Below are 19612 nucleotides of genomic sequence, written 5' to 3' on the forward strand. Positions count from 1 at the left end.
CTCTGAGGTCACATGACAGTTTGCATATTCCACAAATAATACGAGTTTACAATATTGTCTATTTATCGTCATACACGTCAACCAATTTTGTCAGATCGGGTACTAGAAATGTACAACATATATGCACTCGCTACAAAACGACATGAGACTTTTCCTGCTAATTTCCCCCCCTGTATTTATATTATGTATACGCTATGGTGGTTCAGCATCGGTGACCAACGTGGTTTTTCCATCTTTGCTGTCCATAGGAAAAAAGAAAAGGCTGTATACACCTTACAGCGACATTACTCGGATTACAAATCTTACTGTTTAGTGTCTACATCTCCTTTGTAGATCTTTGTGTCATCATGGTAACAGACTACAAACACGCACCTGATAGGCTGCCAACCTATCTCCATATTATAATACAGTACAACCCCTCTAACATAACAGTATAATCTGTGGTTAGGAGATGGATTACTGATCAGTGATGGGGCCAACTGTTGGGACCTCCAATAATTTGGGACCTCCCCATTTCTATAGGACTATAGAAGCCGATAGAGTGCCTGGGCTATCTCCAGTGGTCCCACAGAACATAAAAGGATTTCCAGGGAGTATATTTTAACTTTCTTTAATCAGGGAATTTTCTTTAAAGAGGACCTCTCATGGTCCGGGACACAGGCAGTTCTATATACTGCTGGAAAGTGCTGCGGAATTCAGCGCACTGTCGGCTCTCCCAATCTGTGACCCGGGTGAAGAGTTAGCGGTACCGTAGCTCTTTACAGTCAGAAGGGCGTTCCTGACAGTCAGTCAGGAACGTCCTTCTCCACAGCAGCACCAATAGCACTGTACAGTGTACAGTGCTATTGGTGCTGCTGTGGAGAAGGACGTTCCTGACTGACTGTCAGGAACGCCCTTCTGACTGTGAAGAGCTACGGTACCGACAATGCTAACTTCACTAGGGGCACAGATCGGGTACACTGAATTCAGTGCGCCGTCGGCTTTCCAGCAGTATATAGAACTGCCTGTGCCCCGGTCCATGAAAGGTCCTCTTTAAAGTTAGACCTGAGCTGGTTTTGACTCAGGATCACATGACCAGAAGCAACTCCTGGGCCGCCCTTCCTCTTCTCCAGTGTTCACACCTAGTTACCTGTGCTATGTGGGGATGGCTTCACTAGAGTCTGCCAGTCCTCACAGTACAGGGAACTTCTTGTAAAACAGGTAGGAGGTGGCGGGACCAAGGGGGCTGGCTTCAATCAGGTGACCTGGGGTCAGAATAAACCTGTCACCCCCAGGTCCTGCTTGAAAAATGCTTGGGGGGATCCAATTTAAAATAAACTCCATGGACAACCCCTTTAAATGGAGAGGCAGAGTATGATCGCTACTCAATTCAAGTCAGTTCTTGCGAACAGTGATGTTCCTACGGGTTAGACTTCCAGGGACCTTTCCCCAAACCTGCACACCCCAGCTAATGGTACAACCCCTTTAAGGCAACCCCTCACAAGAAATGTTGGCTGAATCCAAGCATGCAAGAGCCTGGAGAATAGCTGTTGTCTAAAGGAGCATGCGCCTGGTGTATGGGCACCATTACTGGCTGAAGTTACCATGAAAACACAGACTTCTGCACAGGAGTAGCAGACATTTTTTGAGAAAAACTACTGCCATAGTGCTTCATTTCAGATGCATCGAAACAATGACAATAAAGTTGGTTCTGAATCTGGGACTTTCCCTTTAATACTCGAGGTCTTGCCTTGCAGATTTGCGTCTGTTCCGCGACGTTTGCTTTGTGATATGTGCACTTCTATCGGACTGGAGTTGTTGACGGAGGGAATGACGGAAAAGAATACGACATTCATCGAAACGTACAGTTACAGCTTCACCCAATAGTCAGGTCTGAAAATAGATATAGCTACCGAAAATAAAAAGTAACTATGGTTAAATATTAACAAAAATACAAATATATTAAAAGGGTATATATTAGTAAGCTGCGGTACACGGAGTCTCTCTCGTCTGTACAGGGGGTGGGGTGAAGAGAGGTAATGTACATATTTACTCAAATGCCCAAATTTCAATGTCTTGAACAATGAAATCTTCTTTCTTAGAAAGGATAGAGTTTCCGAACGTTTTACACGAGTGACTTCTCCCGTGGTAAAGATCTCCGTCCAGCCACAGGGCAAATTCTCCTCTGCGGAAGGAAGAAACAACAACAACCTCGTGAGTGATACATGGAGTAGTCATGTAGATGTACGTATCACATCCCATATATACATCTAGATGGAGAATATACAGACTGAGCACAAAGGGTTACACAGCACTGGAGCGCTACAGGGGGTGTCCAACTAAATCTATTTATTCATGACCTATTACCAGGATAGATCATCAATAAGATCAGTCAGGACCCCTCTGTTCTACTATGTGGCGCCACTTGTTTGCAGTTGTGCAATGTAGTTACAGTGTTGTCCTATTCACGCCTGTGGTATCAATCTATAAAGACATTGCCCGGCCTCTGTAAAACAGACAATGTGTGAGGTGACGGCCCTTGTATGAGCACTAGGACCCCCATTGGAGGGTGTAACACAAACTCACCTTCCCTCACCTCATACGGGGCTCCTTGTGTTTTCTGGCACTCCCTCTTGGTCCTCCTATGGCCTCTTCAAGCCTCCTGGGTGAGGTCATGCTCCGTCATGACACTCGTCACACACCATGTGACCACTATGGTCCAATCACAGGCCTCAACAGTGGCCCTGGGATGCACAACATCCCCCAGGAGGACAGAACAGGACCCAGACAGAGCGCCAGACACTGGGAGGAAGCCCAAAAGATGGCAGAGGGTAAATAGAACAGTGCGTTATTTTTTTATACCTTTGTCCTCAGAATATAATTATTTTAATTCCAGTTCGTGGATGACCAACTCTGAAAGTTTCAGATTTGGGTTTGGATCAAACCAAATTCGACCAGAATTTCCCAAACATTTCGGGTTCAACCCAAATTAAATCTAAATTCAGGTCGAATTTGGTTTGATCCAAACTGATTTGCTCATGTCTAGCTCTAATATTATAGGCTATAACTCCAATCCTGATCTCTACTTGCAGTCACGAATTGAGGTGTTCACCGTTTAAAGGCAGGATCTGCATCTATCCAGGTCACGCGACATCAGATGTGCAATACAATGATATACAGGACATCTCTTCTTGTTGCTGCGGATTGGCATCCCCATAACACAAGCAGGTATTTCTATGGTAGGAGTCTTACCTTGTGCTGTATTCAACTAACATGCAAATAGCAGTGCTGTGTATTCAGGAGCCATTATAGCGCCCCCGGGGGAGGTCACCTGCATTTCATAAGATTCCCCAGTGTCCTGAATAACATATCTACACATCTATCAAGCTAAGCGTCGCCTATCCCAGCGGAAAACAGTTTTTAGATTGCAGGTGAAACATGTGCCTAAAACCTGCTGACTACAAAGGAGAAAAAGAGCTTATCCGGCAGAGAAGGAATTTAGATTGTGTCCCTGTATACATCTAGGGGATGAGAAATAGTGTGGCAAGTGTTAGACGACAAAACTTTTTATGTACTCCACCCCCCCCATTACATAGGACTTATAGGTTACAAAAGTATACAGCACCACCTACAGGCATGGAGCAGGCACTACAGTCCAAGTCTGGAAGTAGACCTGCCGGGTCCAGACAAAGATGGATGATGAAGTGTCTTAGGGAGTGGAATTGGTGCTGAGGCCCCGGACACAAGGTCCTGACACTGGGCAGAGTCAAGATGTTGTGTGAGGGAGACACTATATATAAAATTACTTTAAAAAAAAAAAAAATCAGGGGTTTTGTTTGGGTCTGAATTAAAGTTAGAAGATCTTGTTTAGGGATTTTGAGGGGGTCCGGTCTGGGTTAAATTCATTTTAGTGACTAGTCCTAGGTCTGAATCAATTTTAGGGGTCTTGTTTGTAGCCTGAAAGAGTTCACTGATCTGGGGGTCTTAATGTCGAGGTCTGGTTTTTCAACTAACAAAAATAAATACATCTAAATTTTAAGTTATCAAAAGACGACATCTTTATCATTGGTGTTCAGGCCAGACCTTAAGGCGACGGTAGACACATCAGTAGACCCTTACTAAAACCAGTTGTATATCCTGATCTAGTACGTCATATAATAGGACCGTCCCCTTGACCAGGAGTTATATGCGACTCAAGCTTTGCATAAGAGCCCTGAGCAGAGCGTGATGTAGACATTTAGCAAGTACTGCAGATTCTGCAAATCCCGTTCTAACCTAGGATTTAGCAAACCAAAACCTACACCACTGGAGTCACCTATGGTAACGCAAGTATGGGTTATTTCACTCATGGTCAGGGCTCGTTCACATCTGCGCCCGGTCTCCGTTTTGCAGGTTTCCGTTTCCTGCACAAAACAGAGCAGGAGACGGAAACCTGCAGGACTCTCTCATTCATTTGAATGGGTGAGAAAGCTGTCCGGCCGTGAGCGCCGGTGAGCGTTTTATGCTCTCCGCCATGAAACCGGGTTTTTTAATCCGGACACAGAGTCGGACATGCAGTACTCTGTGTCTAGATTTAAAAAAAACGGTTTCGCGGCGGAGAGCATAAAACGCTCACCGCCGCTCACGGCCAGACCCGGTCTGTGGTTTCCGTCTTCTTGCATGCAGAAAATGGGAACCACAGAACGGAGTGCCGAACGCAGGTGTGAACCTAGCGTCAGGCTGAAATTGCAGATTTAGCCCCACAAACAAGGACAGGCCCTTTAGTCCTTGTGCACATAGTCATTTAGTCATCACTTACACTACCCCAAGTGCAAACTCCTGTACACTGACTGATAAGGGAAAAGTCAATTACCCTCCTCCACCAAATGCTAGAGCGTCCATATCTCCTTTGATGAAGAACATATTGTCGCCCGTCCATTTAAAGACCTAGAGGAAAAGACAAAAAAAAGAACAAAAGAAGCTGGTTAATAAAGCAGAGAGCGGATAGACACCAGTCATACATACAAAGCCAGCGTCACGTGAGCATTTCAGTATAGTTGTAAATTATAGTACTTTTCTAAAATACAGGCTGGGAAGATGAACCCGGCCGACATTAGACAAGAATACAAAGGTATCCTTTAGCTAAAGGGGTTGTCTGGTGAGTTAATCTGATCCGATTTCCTCCCACGGTTTCTTCATACTGTGGTCAGAGGACGAAACACCCAAAGGAAGTCGGACAAGTTTAACTTCCTGGACAACCCCTTTAAACACTGACATCAGGGCAGTAACATGCGGTGCTTAGTATTAGATATCTTTGTGAAGCCTTCAGTTACATCTCGTCCTTTCCCTCTAATTCTGTACCAGGGCGCTCTATAATCTGCCGGCAACCACATGACTATCTGGCTGGGTGACCACCATTCCAGGCCATATACCTACATGACTGATGCTGCCAGGCCATGATACAGTACACAGAGCCTGCTCTGAAAGATTGCCCTTCATCTGATCAGTGTCCCAATAGGTTTCACTAGCAATATCATGGAATGGAATTATAATGCTTAAAAGGGATGGTCCAGATTTAAAGGGGTTTTCCAGCCCTATACTGATTACTTATCTCCCTAGGATATCCTGATGGCCTGTCCCATCAGTATGTGATCTCTTGGTGTCCAACACCCAGACCTTGCACAGATCATCTATTCTAGTAGTCTTTGGGTGCCGGAAGTTTCTAGTGGACGGGAGGCACGTGCAGCACCGCTCCTATATAAATCATAGGAGTGGAACCACCACTATGCAGAGGAGGGGGCTGCTGTGTCGCTGCTATGACTGGAATAGGAGCAGTGCTATACATGCCGCACGTCTGCTAGCAGATAGATGCACCTAGAGGCTGCTAGAACAGTTCTGGGCAGAGTCCAGGTGTCAAACCCTGACACTATTTGGGGCTGGAAAACCCATTTAACTATAACCTGTCCTTAAGGTATCTGATTGTGGAGGTCTGACCGGCAGGACTTCCACAGATCAGCAGATTTAGTTGAGAAATCTACATTAAGTGAACTCATACATGCAGAAGATAAAATGGCTAGATGGACCACGTGGTCTCTTTTTGCCTTCAATCGCCTACGTTTCTATAAGCTAATAGTTCTGGCTAGCCTTGCTCCGGCCTCACAGGCCAGTGACATGTTCATTCATCACGTTGCCTGGGTGCAGCTCAGTCCCATTCACTGTGCTGGGTAAGCAGTGAAGAGATGGCGCTCATACAAACAGCAGATCAGTGGAGGTCTAACACCCAAAACTCCTATGGAGACAAAGCCCATGCTCAAGGGGTTACACAATCATCCACGTCTTAAAACGAATGAAGCCAATATTTGCTTGGAGCAACCTGAAGCTTCAGACTTCTTCTGGCTGCAAACAGTGACAGAAGAATAATGAAAATGAACACATTAAACAAATTCACCTTCAATAAGGCGAAAGAAGTTGTGATGTTGCTGCTCCTCTGCTCAATATTATAGACTATAAGTGGCTGTATAAAAAACCAAAAACTTGATAGTCTTCAGCAGTTGATACCTTTTTAATGGCTAACTAATAATGATGACAGATTACAACGTTTCGGAACTCTAGACTCCTTTCTCAAGTAAATTTAAAACCATTTCTGAAGGATGCATATTTATGTACAAAAGGACAAATGGGGATAGAATTCCAGGAGGAAGGGGGGCAGAGTTCCGAAACGTAATCCTCATTATTAGTTAGCCATTAAAAAGGTATCAACTACTGAAGACCATCAAGATTTTTGTTTTTTTATATTTCCTACCCACTGGCTAACATGGTACGAGAACAAACATTTTCCTTATACTATATAAGTGGATGATGAGGGCAAGTCCCCGAGGAGCTCTGGAGCTCAGTAATTGGCTTTCCTCGGAGACCGCGGTGGAGCTGCTGAACAGGTTTTTACTCCAGAGCCTCAGATTCTCTTTTTACTTTGTATAGTGAGTAGCATGGCTCCCCCACGATGCCTCCATACCTCTGATCTATAGTGGTGACAGACCACCACAGATCTAATATTGGTGGGCTATCCTATCAGTCTTAGAAATTGGACAGCCCGGCTGAGGCCCGACGATGCGCAAATACAGCTTTTTAGGTTGTAGATTTTGCTGTGGTTTTTTTTTTTTGAGCCAAATTTAGGAGGAGTGGATGGAGTAGAAGTGAGAAGTACACAGAGCACATTCAGTTATACAGCCACATCTATGGAAGCTTCTGATTCAGCCTGTTCAGATGAGCCGGAGCAGGATAGGACCTGCTCTATAATCATCTGTGTCACTGGAACAGAATGAATCAGAGGTCTCCATAGAAATGAATGCATAGCGGGGTGTACACTGATGTCACTCCGAGTGTCGTCCAAGTGCGTGATGTTGCAGACTCAGACCCTATGGACACAACTGAGTGCGTTTCCGATGCGAGGCTAAGGACAGAAGGAGACAAGAAGCTTGCTGGAGCCTCTTCAGTTAGCGGAATATGGAGGTGCCTGGAGCTGCATCCTAACTAATCTGATATTACTGGCCTATTGTAAGTGCAGGTCATTAATATTGTCAGTAATCCTGGAAATCCTGAATTTATAGCGAGTCCAAATCAATGTAACTCTCCTGTCTCCTTAGGCCAGGTTCACACCTGCGCCCGCTCTCCGCTTTGTGAGTTTCCGAGAAACTGGACAGGAGACTGAATCCCGGCAGTCAGTGTCCGCGCGTGAGTGTCTTCTGGTCTCCGTGACAAAACAGTTTTCTTTACCTGGACACAAGGTTCTGCATGTCTGACACCGTGTCCGGTTAAAAAAAAAAAAAAACGGTTTCGCTGCGGAGAGGCAGAAGACGCTCACGGGCAGACACTTTGCAAACCCATTCAGATGAATGGGTTTGAAAACTGACTGCCTGTATCCATCTCCTGACCAGATTCTCGGGCAGAAGACTGGAACCTGCAAAGCGGAGACCGGGCGCTGGTGTGAACCCACCCTTAGACAGTACAGGTCCTTATGGTATACAGGACAGAGCAGGCAGACCCTGGTGACCCACAGCTTATCCACACTTCCACTTTTGGCACAGACAGCACTTGACCCCACTCATTTTGGGCTCCTATCCTGTCCTTAGCTGGTCAATTTTTTTTCATGTTGGTGAAACTGGATCAACTTTTTAAAAATTTCTAAACTTTTCCAAGTCTCTGGGCCCATGAAAACAGAGAGTACAAAGATGGTACATGTGTACTGTCCATTATTAACAGACACATAGACTTTAATAGGAGGCATTGGCCTGCAAAATGGCCCAAAATATGGACCAAGAATAGCGACATAACCACAATGGTTATACTGACCAAACACAAGACAGAAAGACTCACCTGAAAATCGGGACAGAAGGTGAACAGGAAAGTTTCCCCGGTGCCATAAAAACAATCGCTGATTTTGAATGGTTCAGAGGCCAACGCTCCAAAAACCTGAAAGGAAGAGAAATGGTTTATAGGCTTATGTACAAGTGTCTGTCATTTTATTCCTTTACAGATCCCAGTATTTTCCTGCACTCCTCCCTATGTGATCTGTGATATTCACACTACTGGGCAGTACTACACATCCTTACTGGGTATTATCATAGAATATAATGATCATATAGAATTCAGTCTCTGTGGCTGTTTCAAGACTCAATGCTCTGAAATATAAATAGGAGAGTTTATGAACATCACTCAGTTTATAAGATTTCATCATTTAGTTTTAGATTTTATTTTCCTCTCCTCTGATGAGGGCGTTGATGGACAACATACTATTCCTTTCTAATGTGGGATTTTGCCTGGATAGAGCTACATGCACAAATACCAGGGATTCAGTGAGCTTTAGGTCACATTTTGTCTGCCTGTTGTGGGCTGGATGTCTGCCGTATTCCCTGCACCCCCAGCATCAGTGTCCTCTACAAAGCTAGGAGTCCGTGTGTTCCCCCAAAACATGACTGCAGTATAGGACAGTAGTCCCAGAGGGAGACAAGGACTCCTATTATCTTAGGTCTTGGGTCAGTGTTTGATTATGAAATATGGCCGTATCTCACTGACCAAGATACAGCCTTACAAGGAGTCAGAGACTAGGCTGACAGATCTGTAACACAGACAGGTCCCATCACCTGGATGCTCCAACCTTTTTCCGCCACAAACATTTATATCTCAATTACCAGGAGTTACAAATGAGCAGTCTGGAGCAATGGAGCCGCCCTCGGTGCTCCATACTGCTATACCCCACACTGCTCTAATATGCCAGAGGGAACACAGTTTAGTTCTCAGGCCCATCGCATATAGAAGATGCAAAAAACAGCCAAGGCTGCCAGCTCAGCTAGATTCGGAAGTCCTGTACAAGTAAAATGAGAGCTTTGTGCGTTTGCACACCCCTCTCTCAGTCACCTGCAAACAGGGCCCCATTCTAAGATAGATGCAAGTTACACCTCTGGCACCCGGATGTACGGCATATCCTACAGATCTAGCCATAAACGCCAAGATGGGAATAGATGTTTAGGATGCATTTTTATTCTGGCTTTCCTACTATTGTGACATTAAATACGATAGTCGGTGTTTTTTTTTAAAGACACATTTAACTGCATATTCTTACTTGGTGCAGTAGTGTGCTGTGTGAATACGCACCCATACAAAGCACAATGAGACTTACCTGAGCGTCACTGTCTTTGATCACCAAGAGCACCGGAGTGTCTAACCCCAGCATCGTCCTGTACAGGGTCTTCAGGCTCATGCCATGTTTTGCAGTACTGTACACGAGTGTCCATGGATAGCCGATGGTACGAGGCGGCAGGTGCTTTGTCAGCTGTTGAAATAGATAAAAACACTCCCGAGATTAGAAATAGGCAAACTTACATTTATCACAGAAACAGAGTGGCCATACACCTTAGATATCTGCATATACATACACACTACATACATATACATGCACACTGTGCCCTGCTGCATGTACAGGTCTTCTCAATAGGTAGAAAAGAATAGGGCAATACCAGACAGCTACACAATGAAACCTAAAATGGCCGATCCTGCTTTCCCCTCATATGTGCCATTAGGGGACAGTCAGAACAACCCATACTCCATTGGATATCTTCACCGCAACACTTTTGGTCAGATATTGTGCAGGGAACGGCATCACAGTCCTATTCATTTGAATGGCCCTCAGTTCTTTACTTACAGCGTACCTCCAGTTATAAGATAACTACTCATAAAGGAATAGTACAGGTGAGGACAAGACATTTTATAATATATCTTATAAAAAAAAAAAAAAAAAAAAAAAAAAAAAAAAAAAAAAAAAAAAGGTTTTATTGTCCACTTTTCAGGCAGTCTACTTTTTTTCATAGACACACAAAGAAGTCTATGGAGAGGCGAAAGAAGTCGGCTGGAAAAAGTCACACAAGTATCTGCAAGCTGACACTGCTATATCTCCATGGCAAGACTGCACAGAATGGGGCAATAAATCAATTCATGACATGACAACACCCTCCTCCCCTCTCCATAGACTTCTGTGTGTGAGGAGAGTACAGAGACAGATTATATACCGAAAAACAGTGACAGTAAGAGAGCAGCCTATGCAGTGGAGAAGGAAACAGATTTCTTAAATAAGATGTATTACAAAGTTTCTTACATTCACCTGCACTATTCATTTATGAAAAATGGCTTTATAATCAGGTAAGTTTTAAAATTATAGTTCAGGTAACAGAATCGTTACAAAAGGTGCTACAGTATGTGTGCGAACATCTTGTGCATACACAACAAGTGACATTTGAGCCCCAGGCCTGAGAAAGGCCTAGGTTTATGGGGACAAAATCTTGCCTATTTTGTAAGCACAAAATGTTGCAATAGAGAAGTCCTCGCTTGTTTCTAAGAAAGGATTCACTCCCTCGACAGACAAATTATGGTAGGACTACACAAGGTTTGCTGTGCAGGCGGCCATTAGCTCCACAGAGATCAGAGGGATCAGGCATATCCTAGTTATGATGGGATTTCTCCTTTAACCCCTTAGCAGTCACATTGAAACTGCAAAAAAACAAAACAAAACAAAAAAAAACAAAAAAACAACCTTTAACCACTTCAGTATTGGGCCAATGTCTGGTTCAGGACCAGACACATTTTTGGGTTTTTTCGTATGTTCCGTTTTGATTATGGTAACATTTTTATCATTTAGGTCATTCAACTCATTTCTGCGTCTGTTCGGTGACACCTAGGGCTAATTTCTATGTTTTTTTTAATTTAATTTTTTTTTTTTTTTTTAGATCAGGGTAAAATTAAACAAGAGAGGCGGGAAAACCTGTTTTTAATTTTTTTTTATTATTTAAATAACACAAAGTGCTACTAAAAAATTTTTTTTAAAATGGTTTCTCTCCATTACTGTAATTTTTATTCTACATGGTGTCATCAGGGGTGGGGCTAGAACCTGTAATAAGGGCTTGACATTATTTTATTTATTAAATATTTTCTTCGTTGTTTTGTTTTTTTACTTTTCTATAAATTTTTATTTATTTATTTTTTTTTATTGTGTCATTGTGTCTCTATAAGGTCAAAATAGATCTTGGGGGACATTTGGAGACTTTTTTTTTGCATGGGGAAGGGGGGGGCGGTACATCCATCCAGAACTTCTGGATGTATATACTCTATGGGTGGTCCAGAAGTGAATGAAAATTTTCAAAAACCCTCTTTAAAAAAGGTCACTTTTTTTTAATGCAGATTTTAAATTTATGGCTCAAATAAATATTCCTCGCAGATACCTCCAGTGCCTTTTAACCCTTTTTGTGGTCTAACACATTTTCACCTTAAAGGGATCCTCTCATTGGATACCCTTTTTTTCTGACTAACACATAGGAATAGTCTTAAGAAAGGCTATTCTCTTCTCCTACCTATTAGAAGTCTTCTCCACACCGTTGTTTGGTACAAATCCCAGTTTTCTTCTGTATGCAAATGAGTTCTCTCGCAGCACTGGGGGTGGTCCCCAGTGCTCAAACAGCACTGGGGGTGTCCTCAATGCTGCGAGAGAACGCTCCAGCGCCACCTCCATCTTCAGGAAGAAGACGCGCAGAGAGGCCGTTCCTGAAGAAGATGGAGGCAGCACTGGAGAGTTCTCATGCAGTATTGGGGACGCCCCCAGTGCTATTTGAGTGCTGGGGACTGCCCCCAGTGCTGCGAGAGAACTCATTTCCCGAAGAAAACCAGGATTTCTACCAAACAGCGGCGCGAAGAAGACATCTAAGGCTGCGTTCACACTGAGTTTTTTGGTCAGGAAACTGACTCAAATTCCTCCTCCAAAAAATGCCTCACCATACAGTCCTATTTGAGTCAGTTTCCTGACCAAAAAAACTCAGTGTGAACGCAGCCTAAAAGGTAGGAGAAGAATAGCATTTCTTAAGGCTATTCCTATGTGTTGGTCAGAAAAAAAAAAAAAAAAAAAAAGGTATCCAACGATAGGATCCCTTTAAACCAGTAACCTTTTATCCATCTCTACATTCAAACTTTTACATGGTTTGTCCAGAACTGTACAGGATTAATAATAAGAAGAGGAAGCAGAAAAAATAAGGAAGGACTACAACTTTTAAGAGAGCACAGGTTATTCTTATCTGGTAAGCGCCAAGTCCTCATAGGGGAGGCTTATTATTTCCTGTACTTATAAAGGATATCTCCCTTTGTTACAATGAATTATGGTCATTTCTAGAAATAGAGCGGTAAGTCGGCACGTGCTCATGTGGTCTGGTGCTTGTCATTCCAACCAACTGGTGGCGGTCAGAGAATTTGGAGGACAGCTGCAGCGAGCACAAAGCATTGCTGGGATTGTTCGCATTAGTCTATTGCGCATCAAAGGCTTCATGCATAGCAGAAAATAGCACACAACAGGCAGAACCGGCACTGTATGCAGCTTGGTCTGTGCGACTGTGTGACTATACTCCACAATGCTAATTCACCATATTAATCTGCATAGACAATGCGGGCGGCAGGGGACTCGATATTGTGACTTGTCCTCCACTGTCTGTATAAATCATTTGCACCTTTTCGATCTGGTCGACTTGCAGCAGCTCACTGGGGTCGCTGAGGTTGGGTCGGAAAGTTTCTGGCTCCAGCTCCGTCTTGATGCTGGTCGTTTGCTTGGAGTTCACGTCTTCTCTTGTGGTGATCTTTAGAAGATAGATTAAGAAAAAACAAAAATCAATGAAACCTGAACAAAGGCGATTCTCAGGGGGATCAGCCCATGTATCTCAGAGCCATTGTCATGAATCTGGTTCAGCTCTCCAATATATTATGCTGTATATATTGGAGTGGAGACCAACATAAGCTATAGAAGACCCAATGAGCTGCTGTACACGGCTGCAGGCACATACATGGCCGTACAACACATGTCCTATGTCCCCTGGGCCCTCTCAATCACTTTATAAGCCACTTCTGTCACATACAAGGCTTCAGCTCCAGTCAGTGAAGTTTGATGACCTCTTAGGGACCATTTATCTCATGTATACCCTCCGCAAATCTGGAGGACATGAGAGTGATCAGTAACTAGCAAATGCATTTTCTAATTCTTAAAGGGAACCTGCACACTGAAAACGCAATATAATCTACAGGCGACATGCTATAGACCAGTCACCTGACTCTGAGTGGCCTTTGCTGAGGTTTATGAAGTACTTACCACTGTGGCGTTGGTGGCCTTTGTAATCTTGAGTATTTTTTAATGCAGAATTGCTTAAAGGGAGTCTGTCTACAGAACCCTGTATATTAACCTAGCCCTGCAGATAGATAGGTTAGGGTCACCAGATCCAGCATATCACCCCAGCCCTGCTTAGTGCCATCTGAATTAAATGGTCTTCACCCCCTTGTGAATTGGAATACCACATCCAACCTGTGGACAGCGCTGGTGCCGTTTTTTGAAATAAAGCAGCCATGTTTTTCTAATCCTGTAAAAAAGCTTAAAGAAAGTGGTTGGACACCTGTATTATGGTGTGTGCTTGCTCATGTGCAATGTGCTCTGAAATAGTGTCTTGGGAGGAGGCCATGACACCATGTGCAGAAGGGTCTAATAGTCACAAGTCATCCCTATAAACACTGAACACTATGTAAGATATAAGAGATAATAACCCAGTATAAGTAATGCTAGCATAGCTGGTCTCTTGTTCGGGTCATACACTTCATACAGAAGTGTATGTATCCTAAATGGGACAAAATAAGAAAGCAGAAAATCTCACACCTAAAGGACTCAAACCCCTTCACCGCACATTGTAAAACCCAGATCTAGTGATATCTCCTGACAACATTCACCAAACCTAGAAACTGCTAAATCTATAGGTCAGAAAACGGATTAAACATCCAGATGGGTCAGAGATGTATGGCCTCATATCTGGTCAGTGACTGAGGAAGAGCTGTGTGTTATATATAGACCTGTAACACGGCACTGCCGCCCCGCACAGCCGGGTCACTACTAGAATGTCACCGTCCTTCTGCTGGACATCACTCTACGTCATGGGAGCAGGTGGAGGGGTATTAGTTTAGCAGCTGCGTCCTGACTGCATAGGAGGCGCCACCCCCAGGAGAAACAGAGGAACAGAAACATCCAAGACTAGAAGATACTAATACAGTATATATATCTGTAATGCAATCCAACCTATATTGTGCAGTCGCCTGTAAATCCCCTTCTGTAAATCCCAGCGTCATTGCAAAACAAAGGCCTCTTGGAAGGTCGGGCATGATGCTAAAGGGAGCAGCCATTATTGGGTTATTTCACTGGAATCCTGTCGTAAGACAGGCTTGCACATTCCAGTGAGCGCCCTCTATTGGTTTGCAACAATGAGGCAGCAACTGTCTTCCTAATTACATCATGGAAGGCAGATTTGCATATTCTTCCCATAGCTTCTGTATATAGACACTGCAACCCTTCTAACCTCTTGTGCATGCCTTTAACTAGACGCCCATGTCACAGATTTATGCCCCTTGCAGAGGATTGTGACATGGGTCAGTGTGTTATATGGGTTTTTCCCAAATCACACACATTATTTTGGGTCAGCCCATGCACACGACCATGAATTACACAGGTCCGTGTGCGGGCTGACAGTCCGGACCGCAAATCTCAGGACAGGTCCTATTCCCGTACAATTCTGCAGCCAAGCTTCCTTGAAAGCCTGTGCCTTTCAATCACGTCTGACAGCTAGCATACAGTTATGTGCAACAGGTGTAAAAGCGGTGTGTGTACTGTGCTCTACAGTACATGAACCATATACAACAGACCTATTGGACATTATTCACCCAATATAGATCCAGAGGGTCTCCAACATGGCAGGGCTGTGGAGTTGGAGCCAGAGAGTGAGTGACATGATATAGCGATAAACATTGTAGGATTAAATGTAGAATGTGTTACTTATTTACTAGATTTATACCAATTTCAGTATCTTGACAGCTTCTATCTGACCATGGCTGTCAGCCATTTATGAAGGAGTCCGTGTTTTGGCCCCCCCACAGCCCTGTATCAGGGAATCCGTATACTTTACCTTTTTCCTACCGTAGAGGAAAGCGCAGACACTTTCCTATACAGAGGGTCAATGCAAATACCAAATACAATACTAAAACCACAGAGAACAAAAACTATTTGCAAAGTAGTTGGTCAGCACGGTACACATGGCCGATCAGCACACTGAACACAAAGGCCGAGCATTCCAGAGAGGGCGAAATACACACAGAGAACAGACGCACAATGGTGAAAGCCATCGCTGCAAAAAGGGAGGAGCTGCGGCACAAATAATTCACAGGACTACATTACATAGAAATGGCTTTCACCAGTTTGCGCATCCATCCATAATCCAGGCTTCAGGACTCTGAGAATCGTGACGATGAATAGGAGACACTGGGACGCCATGTTGGATACAGGACACACATATAGGCACGCCACAGGGACAAACCGGCACACAGAGTGGAAAAAAAACAAAACAAACTAAAAACACTGCAAGCAAACAAGGACCAGAAAGAGAAGAGATTTGGGCTCCGTTGACACCAGGGCTGATAGGGCAGATACAGAGGAGTGGCAGACATTGTATACATATACAACACCTATTAGATACTAGAGGAAGCCATTGACTATTGGATAGGAGGTACGAGCAGGGATTCTGACAAATACTAGAATGGGGCACCCCGTGGCTCTCCAATGTCACTTGTAGTGCAGAGGAGTTTATGTAGAACATGTAGGATCAGTCTCTGAGAGGTGAACGGCCCTTTAGGCTGCTCTTACACGACCGTAATGCTTTTCCGGTCCGCATGTTGCTGATCATCAATATACACTCCGCAGATGCCTGTAAACTGCCGCACTCGCCCATAGAGTTCTATAGGCGAGTCCGTGCAGTGCCGTGAATTGCGGCCATTATGGACATGTTCTAAAAAGTGCGGACCTCGGTTGCGGCCTGGAACACCACGGATAAAATATCCGGTGGTGTAAGAGGCCGCATTGAGTATAATGTGTCCGCAATTGAAAACCCTCAATTGCGGACCATTTGCTGTCTTAAACTACGGTCGTGTAAGACAGAAAGTTCTCCTTAAAGCTAATGGGATTAGAGTGAATTTTTGCAAAAAAAAAAAATATATATATACACAGTGGACAGGCTGTGATTTCCAAAACGGTTGCGTTTATGGAAATTGCAGCATGTAAATTCTTCCTCATGTGCAAGGAACAAAAAAGAAACTAAATAAATAAAAAATTTGCAATGCCATTCCTCTGCATGAGCTTGTCCTGTATCAGCGCTGGTGTGAACGAAGCCTTAGAATTTTTTTATTTTTTTTGTTAAAGTAAATCTAGCTATTGTACAGTAGGGACGATGAGAGAAGATCTGCCAAGGATCTGTATATTATACAATAGGAGGGGATGCGTTCCTACAGCTCACTAGAAAATCATGAAAATTTTGGTTTCCTGGAAAGGAAGGGGGAAACTACTGAAGAGGGCACCTTGAGACGTCTGCAGAGAGTACGCAGTTCTTCAGTATTTAGCGCATCGATCCTGCGGTGGTACTCAGCCACTGATACTACCTGAATATGGAGACAGGAAGAAAATAATTCTACTGATAGCAACAAGGAAAGGGCACAGAAAGAAAAGAAAGTTAGAAAAAAGCAAAAGGAGCAAGACACCAAGAAAAAATAAAAAATATGGCTGAGAGATGGTTAACATGGAGAACACGTGAATAGTGAGAAACCATGCACAGTACGTATCAGGTGACAGCGCTGCGGGTGATGCCGCCATCCATCACGTTGTCATTCCTGACCCTATGCGATGCCATATAGAAGGGTAACTAGAATAGAACGACCTGTAAATACTATTGTATATTGTTAGTGCTAGATACAGGTACTGTCCCGTCCTCAGAGATGGGCAGTATTATATACTGCTGGAAAACAGAGGGCCTAGTGTCAGCGCTGGGCTGGGAGGAGCGCCGCCATGACAGTACAAGGCTGTAAGGGACACGGGGTGTAAGGGACTTCTGGCAAAAGAAGACAGCCGAGCATTGGATGACGCTGAGAGGACACCAAATCATAAGTATGCTGGGGTTTTTTTTTTTTTGTTTTTTTTTTCCTCCATCCTTCCCCAAACTTGACAATTTAGGCAGGACGACCTCTTTAAGCATTGGGGAAGACAGGCCTGGTAACGTTTACCAGCATCCCCAAGGCTAGGAAGGGGCTGCAGAGATTTTAAGAAGCCATTCCCAGGCAATATTACACATGTACCAAGTACCTTAGAGGGGACTTTGCACGTCCTCCTGCACATGAGGTTTTATATACCGCTAGAGAGCAGACAATGGCTGAATACAATACACTGTCAGCTATTCCGTTCTGTGCTCGGGGTTGGAGATATTGGTGCCGTTACCGATCTCTACCCACAGTCAGAAGGGCGTTTCTGATGGTCTAGCTGGGCTGTGAGGAACGCCTCCCCCTGACTGTGCCCATCCATAGACTAGTACTGGGGGGACGTTCTTTACAGCTTAGCATTACAGCCTGACAGTACAGGACTAAGGACGAGACAGTGGACAGAGATCAGCAACGGCCCCAATATCTCCAGCCCGGGGGCACAGAACGGGAAAGCTGACAGTGCGTGGTATACAAAACCACTAGTGCCTGAGGACATGACAGCTCCTCCTTACAGGGCTTGTCCAGAACTATTTGTATGATAAGAGATGATACAACACGAGGTCCGTGATGTTCTGTGAACCTTTAAAATAATATCTTACTAGGTGGTTAAACAATAGCCCTGCAGGTGACCTGTGACCACCTCAGCCATTACCTAAGACGCTGCCTGTTCCTTGTAGGCTTTGTTACTGAGCGGATAACATGTATGATGGGGCTGCCAAGGACTGGACAACATGTAGACTTCAACCCTGGTCCTATGGTGGAGGACGACGATGGATGTTATCTCTAGGGGCACAATAAGTAAGTACTTTATTTTAGGATCTCCTTGGTAGTTCTTCGAATGGGGTTGGAGTGACCCAGACGAGGAACCACAACTCACTTCTGGGTTCACTTCTCCTTTAAAGAGGAGCCATCACTTCTCCTGACAGATAAGTCTGTTGTAGTACATTCTTGATACAACAATTATGGGGCATCTTATCTGCAAACTGTACACTGAGCTGTCCCTCTGTTACTCCTCCTGGAAATGTTGAACAGCTGGGAGTTTGGATTTCCCTTAGACAAAGTGAATGGTAACGGCAGGAGGAATAACAGAGGGACAGCACAGTGTACAGCTATCAGATAAGACGCCCCAAGTTGTTACATCATGGGGAGTGCAAGAATGTACTACAATAGATTTAATAGGAGAGGAAACTGAGGTCTCACCTGAGGTCTATGGGATAATATTTTAGACATGCTTTGTGCAGAAAGCGGAGTGGAGAAGCATTAACTATTATAGTCAGTAGTGGATGTAATGATGGGTCACTGGTGTTATCTTCTATTGTAATCTTCTGTGATTTAAAGAGGACCTTTCATGGGTTTGAGCACATGCGGTGTTATATACAGCTGGAAAGGCGACAATGCGCTGAATTCAACGCACTGTCGGCCTTCCCAGTCTGTGTCCCGGGTGAAGAGCTATCGGTGCCGGTACCGTAGCTCTTTACTGTCAGAAGGGTGTTTCTGACAGTAAGTCAGGTACGTCCTTCTTCCCAGCAGCGCCTATAGCACTGTACAGTGTGATCGGGGAGGAACGCCCCCTCCCTCTGCTCGTCCATAGATTAGTATTATCATATAACCTATTATCATATAACATATCACAGAGATATATATATATATATATATATATATATATATATATATATATATATATATATATATATATATATATATATATATATATATCAAGGAGCTCAGCTTCTCTCCTCCATCATATAACCCAATATATCACACAGCTCAGCTTCTCTCCTCTATCATATAACCCTATATATCACAGAGCTCAGCTTCTCTCCTCTATCGTATAACCCTATATATCACAGAGCTCAGCTTCTCTCCTCTATCATATAACCCTATATATCACAGAGCTCAGCTTCTCTCCTCTATCGTATAACCCTATATATCACAGAGCTCAGCTTCTCTCCTCTATCGTATAACCCTATATATCACAGAGCTCAGCTTCTCTCCTCTATCATATAACCATATATATCACAGA

General features: G+C 44.0%; 1 protein-coding gene across 6 annotated transcripts in view; it reads right to left on the reverse strand.

Moving 5' to 3' along the window:
• Positions 1 to 1908: 1908 nt before the first annotated feature.
• OXR1 (oxidation resistance 1) overlaps positions 1909 to 19612 on the reverse strand; it is a 358052-nt gene continuing 340348 nt past the window's right edge. For 3 of the 6 annotated variants that reach the window (XM_075270241.1, XM_075270245.1, XM_075270247.1), the window contains 6 exons: positions 16918 to 16998; positions 12996 to 13121; positions 9635 to 9787; positions 8332 to 8427; positions 4832 to 4905; positions 1909 to 2164 (listed from right to left, as the gene is read on the reverse strand). In XM_075270241.1, coding sequence (XP_075126342.1) covers positions 2029 to 2164; positions 4832 to 4905; positions 8332 to 8427; positions 9635 to 9787; positions 12996 to 13121; positions 16918 to 16998 — 666 coding nt within the window. In that variant the 3' untranslated portion in view covers positions 1909 to 2028. The remainder of the gene's footprint in view (positions 2165 to 4831; positions 4906 to 8331; positions 8428 to 9634; positions 9788 to 12995; positions 13122 to 16917; positions 16999 to 19612) is intronic. The other 3 variants (XM_075270242.1, XM_075270246.1, XM_075270243.1) reach the window with 1 other exon arrangement.

The sequence above is a fragment of the Leptodactylus fuscus genome, chromosome 4 (assembly GCF_031893055.1).
Source record: "Leptodactylus fuscus isolate aLepFus1 chromosome 4, aLepFus1.hap2, whole genome shotgun sequence".
In the NCBI taxonomy this organism is placed as follows: Eukaryota; Metazoa; Chordata; class Amphibia; order Anura; family Leptodactylidae; genus Leptodactylus; species Leptodactylus fuscus.